The 17,298-nt window shown below is 31.4% G+C and overlaps 3 protein-coding genes across 4 annotated transcripts; 2 read left to right on the top strand and 1 right to left on the bottom strand.

Moving 5' to 3' along the window:
- The first annotated feature begins 1,026 nt into the window (after positions 1-1,026).
- On the top strand, positions 1,027-6,102 carry LOC113863323 (flap endonuclease GEN-like 1). Its single transcript, XM_027496870.1, has 8 exons — positions 1,027-1,407; positions 1,793-1,969; positions 2,219-2,389; positions 3,570-3,751; positions 4,106-4,346; positions 4,503-4,638; positions 4,750-5,213; positions 5,692-6,102. The coding sequence occupies exons 1-8, from the start codon at positions 1,213-1,215 to the stop codon at positions 5,950-5,952; spliced, it is 1,827 nt and encodes a 608-aa protein (XP_027352671.1). The 5' UTR covers positions 1,027-1,212; the 3' UTR covers positions 5,953-6,102.
- Positions 6,103-7,134: 1,032 nt separating this feature from the next.
- On the top strand, positions 7,135-13,481 carry LOC113862697 (ribosomal RNA small subunit methyltransferase, chloroplastic). Of its 2 annotated transcripts, XM_027495824.1 has the most exons (10): positions 7,135-7,436; positions 7,819-7,968; positions 8,286-8,342; positions 8,780-8,878; positions 10,461-10,556; positions 11,582-11,666; positions 12,004-12,056; positions 12,432-12,515; positions 12,735-12,845; positions 12,975-13,481. In XM_027495824.1, the coding sequence occupies exons 1-10, from the start codon at positions 7,191-7,193 to the stop codon at positions 13,038-13,040; spliced, it is 1,047 nt and encodes a 348-aa protein (XP_027351625.1). In that variant the 5' UTR covers positions 7,135-7,190; the 3' UTR covers positions 13,041-13,481. The 2 variants fall into 2 exon arrangements, with proteins under 2 accessions (XP_027351625.1, XP_027351626.1); XM_027495825.1 differs by lacking the exon at positions 8,780-8,878 and having other exon boundaries at positions 7,138-7,436.
- Positions 13,438-14,562, bottom strand: LOC113862698. Its single transcript, XM_027495826.1, has one exon. The coding sequence runs from the start codon at positions 14,344-14,346 to the stop codon at positions 13,852-13,854; it is 495 nt and encodes a 164-aa protein (XP_027351627.1). The 5' UTR covers positions 14,347-14,562; the 3' UTR covers positions 13,438-13,851.
- Between the last annotated feature and the right edge of the window lie 2,736 nt (positions 14,563-17,298).

Genomic DNA, 17,298 nt, shown 5'->3' with positions numbered 1-17,298 from the left:
AATGAAAACAAGGATAATGAAAAATGAGGTTTGTAAAATATAATAAGAATTCAATCGGGAAATGCCTATAACTACATAATTATGTATCAATTTTTCTATAATTAAGTGGCTTCTATTAATCGTTAACCTTTTTTTTCTAGAAAGATGATAATTGAATTCAGATCCATCGAGCCCTCATGAAAATTACCCAGAAGGGTTAGGTTTTTATAAATCAAATGAGTTTAAAATAAAAACAATTATCACTAAAATTTTGTAAATATAAATGTGGGTGTAGATATTATATACCTAACTTATTCTAAACTAAAATGTGTCATACATAATACACACATCTATTATAACAAGGATTTGCCAGTAACCTATGACTTGAATCACATTAGGCATGGTTTAGCTTATGTTTATTTATTATAAAAAAGTTTAAGTTAATGATTTTTTTTATTTAAAAGCCTATTTAAATAAAATAAGAGTAATCCAAATGTTTTTCAAGTCTAATGAACCAACTTATGTTTATAATATTCATATTGCTATTACTTTCGTGGGACAAAATCCATTGACACTTGCTATAAGTTTTAGGAAATTTATATTTTGAATAAATGTATAAATGGTATATTTTTATCTATTTTAATGATGGACTATGGATTAAAATTTCTTATGGAAAAGATTAAATTTATAAAATTTCATACAATTCAATACATAATTAATATTTTATTATGTCCATGATTAATTGTGCTCCTGTTACTATTGTTGCATCACACTTTTATTTGTACCATTTTCAAATTACATGTTTATTTGTCTTTTAAAGATCTATGTACGTTTCTGTATTTAAAAATTTTATCACAAAATAAATTTTTAACTTAAATTAAACATAAAGAAAATTCAAATTTACCTTAAAAATAGTTTATATTAAATACACATTTAATATTTTCCCCACAGTAGAATATAAGCAACACTAAGCCCAATATACCCAAATGGGCTTTTGAACTATCAGCCATTTTTCACACACAAAAACATCAAGTTCTCTGTAACGGTAGAAATACCCAACGGCTAGATTTTCAGTTTTCGTACACTACCAAAAAAATAACGGAGACACACACACTTCGTCTCGTCTTCTTCCAAAGAAAAAACCTAGCACAGTACTCGTTCACTGAGTTAACTAACAAGTTTGAATTTTGATGATGTTTTTGCGTACTCATTTTCGTAAGTAAGCAGAACACAATGGGAGTTGGTAGTAATTTCTGGGACCTTCTGAAACCCTATGCGCGCAACGAGGGTTTTGATTTCTTGAGGAACAAGCGAGTTGCTGTTGACCTTTCCTTCTGGATTGTTGTGCATGAGACTGCCATCAAGACCCGTGTCAGGAAACCTCATCTTAGGCTTACCTTCTTTCGCACCATCAATCTCTTCTCTAAGGTTCTCTACCCTTTTGCTTGATGGTAGATAATGTGATATAAAGTTAGAGGATTTTGCCTTTTAGGGGAGAAAATGGTTTTTCTATAACCCTTTTTATTGAATTAGGAAAAGGAGATTAATTGGTTAGTTTAATCAAATGAATGTGTTAAAATGTGTTATTACCTTTTTGGTTTTGCTTAAGTATGGCTATTTTTAAGTAACACCAATTGAGACTAAATGCTTAATTATGGTTGTACTTCAATGGAGTGACATTGTGATGGTGGTTATCTAAATTAGTTCTGTTATTTTTAATAGTGTATGTTAAGTTAGCATGGAAGAGTCAAACAAAACATGGAAATGATGTTTGATTATGATGATGATGATGATGATATGGTGATTTTTGCAGTTTGGAGCATTTCCAGTGTTTGTTGTTGATGGGACTCCATCGCCATTGAAATCACAGGCCAGGATCTTGAGATATTTCCGGTCTTCTGGCATTGAATTGACTAGCTTGCCAGTGCCAGAAGAAGGTGTTTCAGCTAAGAGGAACAGTTTGTTTTCAAGTTGTGTTCGAGAATGTGTGGTGCGATATTTCTTTTAACTTAATAGTTACCATTAACTTGAAATTATTCTGCTGATTATATTTTGGCATTTAGCTGCTACACATGTGCATTCATCCATATTTGTTTTCTAAATGTTTTCTTTTATATCTTATATCAAGAACACTTTTTTTAGTTACTTACTTTGCCAGATATGGATGCAGGTTTGTCGTATTTGTTTTTTAGTTCTTTAGGAAGGCCTTTCTTGATAGTTACCTGTTCTCCGGTGATAGGAACTTGTTGAGCTACTTGGAATGCCTGTACTAAAGGCTAAAGGAGAGGCTGAAGCACTCTGTGCTCAATTAAATAGTGAAGGTCATGTTGATGCTTGCATCACATCTGACAGTGATGCATTCCTCTTCGGGGCCAAAAGCATTATAAAATGTTTCTGTCCCAATTCCAAAGTAAGTGACACAAGCTTCATTGTTTTCTCTCTATATTGCATTCTATCTCTTGGCAACTTATTTTATAAAATATGAATTATCTATGTGATACATATGACTTATTCTCTCTATATGCCTGATGACTTTTACTAAATGGTATCATGAATCTAGATATCAATATTGGCTGATCACTTGAATTTTGAGTTTTTATAGTGTACTTTTTCCAAACTTACTATTATTTGGCCTGATATAGTTAGGTTAAATTTATGATATGTATCAAAGGCACTTCAATGTACACCTTGGTATTTTCTGTAACCGTATAACTCTGCAATGAGCAATGTCAGCATTTGATTGATACCACACATTTAGTTAAAAGTTTCACTTGTTTATTTGAATTGTAATGTCCTTTGAACTATCTTGACAGTTACAAACCCCGGAAGCACCTTCTTCTGCTCAAAAGACAAACTTGGAAATTACAGTTCTATATATCTATGTGTATCTACTCAAATATCCCTCCATTGTGAAAGCTTGCATTTTTTTATTTAACATATTTTGAAAATATAGTGTGTAAGAAATAGTTTAGTATATGATAACTGCAATTTTTTTTTTTCCGTTGTGTGCAATCAGCTTTATGGATTAACAACGCCACTGTATTCTATCTAAAACCAAGTCTTCATGGAGGCCATTTAGATCTCTGTCCATTTTAATGGTTTTATAAAGGGTTTTTCTCGGTCTTCATCTACTTCTAGTCATTGAGATACCCTCCATGTAGTCAAAGTCAACTTTTCTTAGCCTCAAGCTTCTATTGATATTTTCCTCACACGACATATCAATCTTAGGCGTGAGATTATACACACTTTTACCTCATAGATGCTACTCCTGCTTTCTCTTTAATACATTCATTACTGATATGTCTTTTATTATGTAACTACTCATTCAATGTGTCCTTCTCATCATCACAACCCTTATCATGCTATTGTTTGAACTTTACTACCAAACATTCAGTGCCATTGACATATTGCCATTCTTATAGTTGTGCAGTATGATTATCCATTTAGCTGAAGAGGCACATTTCACCCACCTAGCTTGAAACACTATAATTTTCATCTCTCATCCTTTGCCTCTTCACATATTTTAGAAATTTCATATGATGTATTTCCTTTCCTGTTCATGGCACGTTTGAGAAATTCATTGCATGCAGGAACCATTTGAATGCTACAATATGTCAGATATTGAAGCTGGGCTTGGGTTGAAGAGGAAACACTTAATAGCTATCTCTCTTTTGGTTGGAAATGATCATGATATGAATGGTGTTCGAGGGATTGGGCTTGATACTGCTCTCAATTTTGTTAAAGCTTTTAATGAAGATGATATATTGAATAGGTATAAATCCTTCAGAATGATAAACATATATATCATCGGAAATTTCTAAAAGCTATAGAATACCCTCTTGAGATGGGACAAATTACTAAAACATTTATTTTAAATTTTAACAATTTCCCCCCTTATTTAAGGAACCTAATGTGATAAGGTCCCTCTTGATTTCCTTCTCCATGAAGGTGTTTGTAACTTACCCAATTTTTATTGAAATATTTAATGAGCTCAAGGGTTTTCTATCCATTTCAATAAACTCAATTATATCTTGACATTAATGTATAGGAATGAAATTGTGTAGTGAGACTATGGTTAAATTTTTGCGGTCTTAACAGTCTAGATTGACTATGGTCTTTAATGTAGATTGCACGAGATAGGGAAAGGGAATGCTTCACAAATTCCCACTAGCATTAAATCCGAGGACTATTTGGACATGGATGGGAACTCCCCAAGTAAAAAACAACCTCACTGCTCATTCTGTGGGCATCCAGGCACCAAAAGAGATCATATGAAGTTTCCCTGTGAATATTGTGTTACAAAGGATGATGAAGGTTGCCTGAGAAAACCAGAGGGTTTTAAATGTGATTGCTTCTCCTGTGTTTTGGTATGGCCTCTCAATCACTTTGGTCATTGTCCATGATTTGTTAAAAAAGTATTTCAGAATGCCACATTACTGATTTGTTTTTAATTTATTATTTTACTTTTGGTTGAATTAAACATTGCTAACATGTTGTAGCTCAATATAATATTTGATTGACAGAATAGAAGCCACAAGGAGCAGAAAAGACAGGAAAATTGGCATGCAAAAATTTGTCAAAAGATTGCAGAGGAACCAAACTTTCCCAGTGATGAAATCATTGATGTGTATTTATGCAATGACAATGGTTACTTTTCTGGTATGTTAAACTGTGAGATGAATGCTATCAATGACATTTTCTTAATAGTATTACTCTGGTAGGGTTGCTTTTGTATTCATTCATTTTATATTTATATACCTTTTTTGGCAGCAAATGATGGCCTTCACATCGAATGGAAAAAACCCAATATTGAGTTGTTGATTGATTTTTTAAACTTTCATCAGCACTGGGATCCATCCTACATTCGACGGATGATGTTTCCTGTGATGTCGACGATCTTTTTAAGAAATATGGCTACAACTACAGTAGAAGATTTGTTATTTGGGCAATATGAATTTGATTCTTTAAAACGTGTGAAAATGAGATATGGATACCAGTTTTATGTGGTCAAGTGGAAACGTTGTGTGGGCAACATTGCCTTTAAAGCTTCATCAAAGGAATCTGGCGAGCAACAAGATGTTGCAGAGCTCGATGAAACGGTGAATCTACTGGATGACTCTGATGTACCTGAAATTCATGAAGATGATGGATCTAGTTTTCTGTTGACAGATGAAAATATGGACCTTGTAGGAGCTGCTTTTCCATCAGAAGTTGAAAGGTTTTGGCAGGAGCAGGTGTTTTTTATTTCCCATCTAGCCTATTTTTTATTTATATTTTCCTTTGTCATTTTTATATTCATACATTCTTTATAATGACCTTTTATTGACTTAATACACCACTTAAGTGGTTAATTGTTTCCAAGTAGGAAATATTTACCTCTAGATTGTCTTTTTTATATTTACCTCATCAAATATGCATATGGGATTTATTATTGGTTAGGGAGCAATATAGTTTACTAAGGGCATTTACATAATTTATGCATTTCTGTTGAGCTGAGATCAAAATCAGGTTTACATATTACATAATTTATTGTAAAGATGGGGCAGAAGATGAACATTTTTTTCTTTTTTCATGTGAAATGAAGAATTCTTGTCTGTGAATCGTTCCAACTAGGAGGACATGGAAGTTACTTCTACTGTTCAGGCATTGTTACCCTTTATGTTGTTGCAAGCTTGACGAGTCTAAGGAAATGTTGGTGCTTGACATATGCAGGAATTGAAGGATTTGAAAAGAAGAAAGAGTTCAACCTCAAGATCTCAAGAAAATGAAAAGTCAGCATCACCAAACTCAAAAAGCATCCAACTAAACATTACAGAGTTCTACCCATCAACCAAAGTTAGGCATGAATCAAAACAAGGAGAAGAGTCATCCAAGAATGCTGATATCATAGACAATGGAGGCTCAAAAATGAGAAGGAAAATGTCAAGTTCTAATCTTTCAAAATCTGTGAGGCGCCGCCTTTTATTTGACTAGTGTGTACATATGTTTGAGCTTTGAATCTCACTGCACTATGAACAAAATGTTGAAGCACTGACAAGAGTTGTAATGACCTGTGGACCTTGTGATTTTGTTACAGTTGAGAACATGCCAGTGAGAATACAGGTGCAATCAAACAGTGGTTTGCAATTGTGTTTTCCGTTTCTCTCTTTCTTCTTGTAAAAACCTTGCTTTGTTATGTTCTCTTCCATTCTATTTATAAAAACAAATAATTAATTTATCAAGATCAATAAAAAGTTGTTATATATCATAAATTTATAGTGCATTCTAAAAATACACCTAATAGTAAATAGTCAAATGAATAAGGCCAGCATTAAATAAATGAGTGTAGTCAAGTATATAGGAGGTAATAGATGAGCATTTTTTTAATATAAATCTTATAATAAAATAAAGACAAAGAATTTAATAATCAATCTAATTTAAAATAAATTTTTGTTACTTATATTTTAGATAAAAATAAACAGTGACAGATATTTTTTATCAATTAGATTGAACAGGGTATTTGTTTTTTGATTACCTTTTTTATTTTTTGTTGAATTTTTTACTATTCCTAATACTTAATATTTGAAAAGCACAAAAAAAATGAAATTTCATGCTTTATTTCATTAATTTTATTTCTCATTTATTTTTTATATTTAATGTACACGTGTTTAGAAAATATATTTCAATTAAAAAAAGACACTTAAAGGTGTCTTCTAAGAAACATTTCTGAAATCAATTTTTATGAAAAAATAAGTATATTATATACACATTTTAAAAATGTATTTTAATTAAAAAAAACTCAAAGATAGGTTTTTGTAGTAATTCAAAAAATAGAAGTATGCGTAATAATATATAAATTTTTACAACAATATTTTTCTCTCTCTTTCTTTTTATCTTATCACTCATTTTATAACTCTGTTATCGTTCTTTTTAAAACAAAGGGTTTAATTAAAGTAAAAATAACAGAGAATAAAAAAGACAACACTGTAGTATTTGTATATAATAATAAGAGTTTGTTTTTAAGTTATTTTATAGGATAATGATTTATCTTAACTGAATTAAAAATATTTTATTTACAAAAAAAATTAAATATTTTTTAATATAATTTATTGATTTTATTAATTTACCTGAAACGAAGTTATTTAAGTTCTGACATCACTTTGACAAACCATTACAATATCTGGGAAGTTTCTAAACAGATAGCAACGGAAGTAACGAACAACGGAAAAAAAATGTGTTCTTCATCGCTATGCTCTCTTCAAACGCTCCCGCCAATATCTTACGCCACAACGCTAAACCGCCGCCAGAAACTGCCACTACCGGCGCACCATAGCATCGCCGGCGCACGGCGGCGAACGCTATACGTAGAATGCGCTGAAAGAAACAGCAGAAGTTCGACACGAAGCACAGATGATTACCATGCCACTCTCAAAGCTCTCAACTCCAAAGGCAGATTCCCCAGAAAATCTCTTGGCCAGGTTCCCCTCTTTTTCTCTTCTGTTATGGTTCCCGAAAAGTTTTGGGACGACCATTTTGTTGTAGCGCTCCAAAATCCAATATTTTTTCTTGTTTGAAGGTGGTTACCTTGGAAATTGTAAGGGGCTTCGTTGGGGCGTTTCACCGAACAGAGGGTGGATGTGTTGCTGGGGTGCTTTCTTTGACCTGATTTTTGTGCTGTAGCACTTCAAAATCCCAAAATTTTTTTCCAACTGTTATGTTGTTTGGAAGTGATTTTTGTGGAAATCGTTTGGGTTCTCCAGTGGGGAGTATTATCGAACGTGTGGTGGGTGTGAGGGGGGGGGGGTTGTTGGAATGCGTTTGAAGTTTTTGCTCATTTGGGTGTGTTGATGTAATTTGCAGCATTACATGTTGAACTCAGACATAAATGAGCAACTTGCTGGCGCGGCTGGTGTTGAAGAAGGTGATGTGGTGTTGGAAATTGGGCCTGGAACTGGTTCCTTGACTAATGTTCTTCTTAATTCTGGTGCATTTGTTCTTGCTGTTGAGAAGGTTTGATGGTTTTTTTCATCAGTAGAACTAACTAAATACAATGATTCACACACCCTCATGCTTTTCATGGGTTGTAGTTTCTTTGCATTTTGTCAACATGGAGACAGTTAGTTGCACGCGTTTGCAATATGAGTTTATATATGTATTTTTTGGTCTGTGTCATTATTAATTTTTATACCTCAATAATTTAAATATTATTATTGATCACACCATTGGTTGTGTAAAATTTCCAACTTTGTGATATGTAAGAGTGGTGAATCTTCATCGCTGACTATTTATGCTCAAATTTCTGCTCTTCTATCTTTCATATGATTCAGGATAAACACATGGCTGCCCTCGTAAATGAAAGATTTTCCAGTACGGGAAAGTTGAAGGTACAACTCATGGTGATTTTGAACGTTATTTTGCTTGCCTATAGTCTTCTTGATGAGATGCAGAATAGGTTTCTCTAGATTCAAGATAAAATTCACTTACCATATTATAGATAAAAGTTGAACATGCACTATAGTTTTTCTAGCTGATGTTGTCTAACGTTGAAATCCAGTGACTTATAGCACTAATCAATAATATATCTTGACATTATTTGTATTACCAATACTCCTTGTCTGGTCTTCATTGTTGGAGGCAGAGTCTTGTAATCTTTGCATAATTCTTGATATTGCAGTTTATTTTTACTTCAGTTCGTTCATTTGCCTGACTATATTTTATCTTCCAATGTCTGTCTCACATATCTGATTTTTAAGCTAAAATTATGGACTGGTTTTGCTGTAGTAACATGATTAATGTTGAACTTTGGTAAAAACACCTGTAGGTTTTGACTGAGGATATTGTCAAATGTCATGTGCGCTCTCATATGTCATCATTTGTTGGAAGCATAAAGGAAACAGATCCAGAAACCAGAAATGCAAAAGTGAGGACTATACTTTCTAAACTAGCAAACATAATCTGAATTAATTGAACACAAAGTTTTTATTATTAATATAGTTTCTAGAATGCTCAAGTAAGGAGTCCATGACCCTCAGGAAATTTAAATTAACATGTACACCAATGATAAGAACCAAAAGGAAGTTGTATAAAGCAAAAAATCAAAGAGGAACAACCCTTTGCAATTTTTGGATATGAATAGTAATGGAATAACAAGATTCAAGTTTTTTATGCTCAAAAGTTATCAAAATCAAGAGTTTTAGATGCCAGACAATTCCAATAATATAGGTTCAGGTATGGGTAAGCCAAAATGAGTCAAACGGAACACAAAAATAGCTCAAAAATTGTCAATCTCTCCATAGCTACTGTTCATGCTACAATAACCACGAGAAGAGTGCTAAAAAATGGTGAAATTTTCATGGAAAAATTAAGTGTTTAGGTGCCAAACAACTCCGATGATATAGGCCTGTGTATGGGTAAGCCAAATGAGATGTAAAACAACCCAAAAACACAATTTAAACACTTTTATTGTTCTGTGAACAATAACAGTGTGAAGAACCCCAAAAAATGCAAGAAAGTGAAGCTTAGAGGAAGAAGAAAACTCACCCAATGTGCTTGTCAACACTGGATACCCTTGATTTTCAAGAAAAATGAGAGCTTAGGAGTGGATTATGAGGAAAGAAGAGAATGAGAGCTTGAGAGAGGAGTGGGGAATTGACTGGGAAGGAGGAAGAAATGGAAAAAAAACAAAAAAAAACCAACAAAGCCTCCCTCTCTTGCTTATATATATATATATAAGTGAGTCCCTTCAAAGGTTTAACATCCGGACAATTTTTTTAACTGTAAACAGACAATTTTGAAATTTCACTTTTAAGCAATTAAAAAGTACAGCAAAATAAAAAATATTATAAATAACAACCTTTTCTAAAGGATCGCATTTTAGTTCAATGCAGCCTCTCTAGAAAAATCACACAAGCATTTTAGACAATAACTAAAAACAGTAAAATTAAGGATGTTATAAATTGACCCTAACATTCTGCTTCACTCATCACTGTAAGAATTAGAAAACATATCTTTCACTTTGCACGGGTAGCAGGGAGCTTCAGTGGGTGTAATGGGTTAGTTCCTGTTTGACAATTTGGACCTATATATGCTAGCTTGTTCACGCTTGATGTGATCTTCCACTTTTCGTATCATTAACCTATATAAATTAATTTGATAACTTAACTTCTGAACTAGGTAGCTATATTTTAACCATGAAGTTTTGGTGTTCCCTGATTGCCAAAGAAAGTATGACTTATAGTGGAAAAAATACAAAAAATCAATTGAAGTGGTTTAGATATGTGCAAAGAAAGTTACTAGAGGCAGTGAGTACCATGACTTTATAGTCAAGTAAAAGAGGGATAGAGGAAGACTTAAAAGAACTTTATAATAAATTATTAAAAAGGATCTAATAATGAATATTATATCAAAGAATTTGATTTTTGACATGGAACGTGTGATCCATGCAGTCGATCTTTATTGTGATGTAAATCCTGAATTGGCCTGTTATTGTATGTTGTTTTCAGGTGGTTGCAAACATTCCCTTTAATATCAGTACAGATGTGATCAAACTACTTCTTCCAATGGGTGACATTTTCTCAGAAGTGGTTCTATTGCTCCAGGTTAGAATTGATAACTCTCTAGTGTTTATATAATTTATTATCTAATTTTAGTTTTTCTCATTACCTCCTTACCCCTGATGTTTCCATTCCTATCACTCAATCACCTATCTGCCCAATATTCTTGATCTGAAGGTTAAGTGCTTCTCATGTTCAATTGTTTGTGCATCTTGATCCGTATTACCAACCAAAGCATACAAAACTTTAGTAGAATGACGAGAGAAATTATAGAAATTAGAAAGCTGAAGGTAGGGTCAAATTATTTGAAATTATTTTACAAAGGACCTTGGTGAAACTTAATTAACTTATAGGCTTAAGTGCCTTTTTTTCTTTATCAAGAGAGACTTAAGTGCCTGAATTCTGAAGATATCCAAAGGTCATGTATGCTTTGAAGTGCGAACCTCAGCATACTATGAGGTCGTTTCCTTGTGATCTAGTGATTGTGGGTTTAGAGTCACAGAAATGGCCTCTTTGATTACATGGTAAGGCTATTTAAATCTCACCTTCCCCAGAGCTCACAAGGATGGGAGAATAGACCTCTGTTGGGAAACCACCAATTACTAACTGTATACTAGGAAAAACTCAAAAAAAGGAAGAGGATCTGAGTCTCAGGTAGGGAATGTTTAAGACAGTTTTCCAATGAAGCAATCAAGATTAATTGGAAGGGAAAGTTTGATCTGTGTATGGATATAAAAGGAGAAGGAAGAAGATAGAAGGGTAAGGAAAAATGCTGAGAAGATTGAGGGCAGTGCAGTCTCTGACTCTCTTGAACACCCTGTTACCTATTTTCTGTTCAATTCTTCGTCTTCTATGGTAAATCCACTACCAGGAATTGATGACCAGTTTCTATCAGCCTTCCTTTTAAGGTTCACTGTTTTAATTCTTTTGGCGTTTTATCCGTAAAATTAACACCCCTTTGAAAATAAAAAATGACAAGGTTTTAACCTAATGGAATGAGATTACCTCTATCAATAATAAGGGAAACTTTATGTGATAACAATTATCACTAAACAGATAAACCATTGCAGGAGGAGACCGCCATGCGCTTGGTAGAGTCATCACTCCGGACCCCCGAGTATCGTCCCATCAATGTATTTGTTAATTTCTACTCAGGTACATATTCTGCACACAGTAGTTTAGTGTTATATTGAGCTATCCTTTTAGAATCATGGATCATATCATAAGTTTTCTTACAATAAATCAAATAAAACCTGTATAGCTGAATCAATTAAGAAATTTTTGAACTCTCAAACCTGTCTTTAACCTGTGATAGCATTTACAGTACCTGGAGCTGTAAATCAAGCAAATGTTTGTAAAGATTTTGTTTTACTGCTTTGCATGTGGTTTTTCAAGGATTTAGTTATACATCAATACGCAACCAGAGATGCTGTAATCCATCATTGCCTACAAATTGCTTAATTTTATGCTGAAGTTCTGACTTTCCTTTCAGATCCAGAGTACAAATTTAAAGTCCCAAGAACAAATTTCTTCCCTCAGCCTAATGTAAGTGATCTGATATTTAAATGTGCCTATATGATCTTGATTGCGGCATTTTGTTTTAATGCATTTCCGAACAAATAAATTATAAAATATCCCCTACTAAAAGCTTCACTGTTTCTCATCTTTACGTGATTTATTAAGCATAATCCAGAGTATAAGACTGGCACTGCTTGAATATATGATTCTTGGTTTAATGTATGTTATGCCTCCGATGCAACTCGTTTGCAAAAAAGTGAAACATATTACTGGTAATATAAGTGAAGAAAATCATTTTATATAGGCATAAAAAAACGACACAAAAAAATGTCAATACAGCAGGTCAAATTGGTAAAGGCTCCTATATATTGTCAATATCCGACTCATTTTCATATTGTGTAGGTTGATGCGGCCGTGGTCTCATTCAAGTTGAAGCTACCATCAGAATATCCCCAAGTTTCTTGCAGTAAAAGCTTCTTCTCAATGGTACCCCTTTCTCCTGCACGTACTGTCAGTCATGCATTGAGTTTCTAAGTATCTTCACCTTTAATTTCATTCCAAGTCTTACTGTACTATAAATATTCAATGATGCATGAATTACTGAGTTCCATTTGCTTATGTTTCCTTCCTAGCTACTGTAACCCAAGATACTGTCACACCTCTTCCATCATTCTAATGACACTTAAGTTCTACGGATTTTTATAGGTTAATTCAGCTTTCAATGAGAAGCGTAAGATGCTTCGCAAGTCACTTCAGCACATATCCGCATCCCTTGAGATCGAAGAAGCTTTAACAAGCATAGGTCTTCTAGCTACTGTAAGTGACCAGTGTGTGCTACTCTTTCTATTTTTGTTTTTATTTTCATGCCCTCACTAAACCACACATGTCCTGATAATTAGTTTCTCAAGGATAATGCTGACCCAGCTGAGCTTCTGATGTTTACAGTCAAGACCTGAGGAACTAACATTGGATGATTTTGTAAAGTTGCATAACTTGATTGCCAAAGAGTAGCAATCTGAATTACTATGAAATTGAAGAGCAACCACAAGCAGAAGAAGGCTAGGAGATTCAGATATTCATAAGGCTCCTCGTTGCAGAAGTATATGATTCAAATTGAGAATCAAAGTTCTAAGGAGAGCTATGCTATGGCATTTCAGGTTGGGGACATACTAGATTCCCAGCAGTTTTCTTCATCTGATGGATGTTTCAAGAATATGGGCATGTTCATATCTGAAAGAAATATTGCAGGTTCAAACCATTATATCCATTCAGAGAAATATACCTAGACTGGATTCTCCCCTGTGCAATCTACATTCTTGTAAAGAACACTGCTATCAGAGGCAGTGTACTAGACTGAAATCACACCAGACTTAGTCTGTAAATAAAGAACAATCTATTCCTGAAGCTGAAACAGTTGCTTACCTCATCATAAAGGGAAAATTATTATATGTTTCATTTGAGTTCGAATATCAAATAACTAAATATCTAGCTACCATCATAACCAATAATCTACTAACAGTTAACCATTACAATGATGCATCATGGTTAATTGTATTTGTAATTCTCCTTTCCACAAAACCAAGAAGACAATTTGCACAAAAATAATTAGACAAGCCAATGCTACTTTTATATGCATCACAGCACTTGATTAACTTATGCAGCCTGAGCTAACAACTCTACACCCCAAATCATCTATGCCCAAGAACCATGGACATCAACAAAATTAATTCTCCTAAATGAAAATTAAAAATTCTATAGCCAGAACAAAAAATAATAATAATAAAACTAACAACACCATTCATTGCATGTAATCCATGTCACACTAGCCATGAAACTGGTACACAAGATCCAATGCCCTCAACCTCATAGCATGTGGATCATAGTCCTTGACCCGCCCCACAAACCCATCATCAGACAACCGCTTCTCCTCCACGACCGCCGCCGCGGACGGCGACAAGGGCCGTTTGGGGCGCTTGTTCTTGATGAAGCAGTCCCTCATTTTCTCCTCAACCTTGTCAATGGTGCACTTCGAAGTGGTCTCTTCATCAGCACCACCACCAACAGCATCATCCTCCACCTGCATGGGCTCGGCGGCGCCGTTGGCGGAGGAGAGGGAGTTTTCGGCGGCGTGTGGCGGCGGAGAGGGAGAGGGGAGGGTGGAGAGGAAGGAGGAGAGATGGCGGTGAGCATGGTAGAGAGAAGAGTGGATTTGGTGGAGATGGGTTGGGTTTGTTGTTGATGAGAGCTGTTTTGCCATGTAAGTTGCTTGTTGCAGAGACATAATGAGTTCTGCTATTGATGGGTGCGACTCTTCCATCAAAAAGATCAGTTTTTTTACTTTTGGGGTGTTTGAGAGAACAAAGTACAAAACTGGGTTTGTTTTTGTGATGTTAAATTGAATTAATATAAAGAGGAACAGTGTACTAGGTTGCGTTGTTTTGTTGTAGCCGAAGTTTATTATGTTTTTCCGGGAGTTACTATCATTATTGTTCTCTCAACAGACGAATCGAATCCTTGAATCAACTTTTCACACTCAACTCCACTCTTCAGTCCTCTCCGAACCAGATTGATCTCTCTCTCTCTCCATATATATATATATAAACTAAATTTCTAGTCTTTTATTTTTATATAATATTTAAGAATAATATATCTTGAAAAATAATTTTAAAAAAAAACTATGAAAATATAGAAACTCAAAATTTGTCATTAGTATAAATAAAAAGGTAAAACAGTTAAAAATTATAAAAAGTTAAATTACTATAAAAAAAAAAATGCCTAATTTCTTTCAACTCAAATATCATGACATCTTTTCACCTTAAAGATGTCATGACATTTCTTCAAAATTTTAAATTTCTTATATTATTTATTTTTTAATATATTTTAAAAATTTTGCATTTCAATCTTTTCAAAATACAACAATGATTAATATATCAAATTTTTTTGTTATATATATATATATATATTCAGTATAATATAAAAATATATATACATTAATATAATATCTATTGGATTTTTTTTATTTTAAGATATTTTTTTTTATAATTCCTAATAAAATAATATTGAAATAAATTTTATTCAATTTAGTTCAATGATAATTTTATAAGTTAAAAAAGGTTAGGTTATTTAATTTAACAAAAAATATTTATAATAATAATTAGTGAATAAAATAAAATTTATTATAAATAAATATTTTATTCATTATAAATTTAAAATTTTGGATAAAAATTAAATAAAAATATTTATCTTTAATTTCTTAAATTTTTAGTTGTGATTAAAATTATAAAAAAATATTAATAAATTTAATAATTTTTTTACTGGACATTAAGATCAACCTATAACACTTATCATGAATCAATAATGGATAAAAATAAAATATTTATTAATCTGTTGTTATATATATTTAGTCAGTATCATGATATTAAGAAAACCAAATGCACAAATATGGTTATAAATTTAAAATTTTTTAAATATAATATTTTAGTATTTTAAAATTAGTCAAATCTATTCTAGAGTTTAGTATATTTTTTTTATACGTATTGTTGATAATAAAATTAGTAATTTAATTAAAAATATTATTATTTTTTAATGAATTACACGTTGATCTAAAAATGATATAAAATATTTTTTCAAATTTATGGATATTGTAGTAAGTATCAAATATTTTTTATATTACATATTCATTCTATTTTTAAACATTTAAAATATTAATTTTTCAAATAATAAAATATATAAAATTAATTTTATTTTAATATATAACTTAATAAAATGACTATCTTCATGTCATTAGAAAAATTTATTTAATATCATAATTTTGTAATACCTAAATTAATATTAAACAAAATTTTTAAATGCTAAATAAAGATCTAAATATTTATTTTCTAAGTAATTTATAATTTTTTATTTATTAAATATAGTGTAATATACATAAAAAATTATTTAATATTATAACTAATATATTCTAAAAAATTAATAATATAAAAAAATTATTTACATATTTTGTAAATATGTACATAATGATTAATACGAGTACAAAATATACTAAACATTAAAAATGGAATTCGTATTGGATTTTGAATAATGAGCGAGATGAATACGCGTTTTTTCTTTCTTGTTTTAGTAAAATGAAGAAATATACTTTAAAAATAAAATATTATTTTTGACAGTTTATTAAAAAATATTAATATTTTAATAATTACAATTTATCTTAGAAAATGTATTTCTCCCATTAAAATAAATCTATACATTTTTCATTTCATAAACAACAATTTTTAATGTAAATTTTGTAATAAAAAAAATGTTGTTTAAAAAGTCCATTACATAATATACAGCTATAATTAAGTTTATCATAATAGAAACTGATTGTCATCTATTTGAATTTTATTAGCAATCTTACAAGTTTAAATGCCGAAACCACTTCCAATTAAAGCATATACTATTAAAACTATTCTATATATATATAACAATGTTAGCTAATGCAATATAAGAATTACTTTTTCATTTTTTATAATTTGTTTTTTCATTAGCCATCGTATAATTATAAGAAATTAAATCATCATTTATTTAATTTCCTGAAAAAAAAATTATTTTAAATTAAAGTCTTACAAAACATAAAAAAATAGACAATAGTATGATACTAAAACAATTCATAAATAAATGAGTAATATTAATAACACACTTGCTAACACATTTTTTAATGCATTATTTATTATTTATCTATATTTTATTAGAATCTAAAAATATATGAGAAAAAATATTTAATTTAAAGTAAAGAAATAAAATTTTTATAATTTTTAATAAATTTCAGTAAATGTGTGTTAAAAATATATTACTAACATTTGATTTGAGTTAAAGTGCAAGTTAAAATTTGTCTTCCTTTTAATGGGAAGGTTTTAACCTATAAAGTTATACTTTATTTTTTGCCAAAAGAGACCATAAGGTTCCAATTTTTCATTAGAATTTTGTATACCATGATAAGATGTGAAGACATTCCTTTGCCTTTCAATTTGCTTTACAATTTAACAGTGCAATCATAAAACATTTTGTTTTCGCCACGATATTTGTTTTACTTGCAATTTTACAAAATCAAATTATTTTTTAGCTTGTTCATTTAGTGAGCTTCTTAATGCACTTTTTACTTTTGGTTGTTAAAATTCAGAAAATAATAATAATAAATGTTAAGGCATTGATCAAAGGTTTAAAATTTTTAAAAGTATACACATTAAAAAATATAGTAATACATTATCTATGTGAGTTCTAATATATTTTTACT

This window comes from Abrus precatorius, unplaced genomic scaffold, assembly GCF_003935025.1.
Source record: "Abrus precatorius isolate BTA unplaced genomic scaffold, Abrus_2018 Scaffold3, whole genome shotgun sequence".
Classification (NCBI taxonomy): Eukaryota; Viridiplantae; Streptophyta; class Magnoliopsida; order Fabales; family Fabaceae; genus Abrus; species Abrus precatorius.
Note: the sequence above shows the minus strand (reverse complement) of the source record. Positions and strands in the feature narration are given on the sequence as shown.

What these genes read in the sequence shown, in the direction of transcription:
- LOC113863323 (XM_027496870.1), top strand. Translation starts at nt 1,213, where the DNA reads ATGGGAGTTGGTAGTAATTTCTGGGACCTTCTGAAACCCTATGCGCGC. An exon ending in CCATCAATCTCTTCTCTAAG is followed by an intron (nt 1,408 to 1,792) that starts GTTCTCTACCCT and finishes TGATTTTTGCAG; the next exon opens with TTTGGAGCATTTCCAGTGTT. An exon ending in ATTGCTTCTCCTGTGTTTTG is followed by an intron (nt 4,347 to 4,502) that starts GTATGGCCTCTC and finishes TTTGATTGACAG; the next exon opens with AATAGAAGCCACAAGGAGCA.
- LOC113862697 (XM_027495824.1), top strand. Translation starts at nt 7,191, where the DNA reads ATGTGTTCTTCATCGCTATGCTCTCTTCAAACGCTCCCGCCAATATCT. An exon ending in AAGTGGTTCTATTGCTCCAG is followed by an intron (nt 10,557 to 11,581) that starts GTTAGAATTGAT and finishes AAACCATTGCAG; the next exon opens with GAGGAGACCGCCATGCGCTT. An exon ending in ATTTGTTAATTTCTACTCAG is followed by an intron (nt 11,667 to 12,003) that starts GTACATATTCTG and finishes CTTTCCTTTCAG; the next exon opens with ATCCAGAGTACAAATTTAAA.
- LOC113862698 (XM_027495826.1), bottom strand. Translation starts at nt 14,346, where the DNA reads ATGGAAGAGTCGCACCCATCAATAGCAGAACTCATTATGTCTCTGCAA.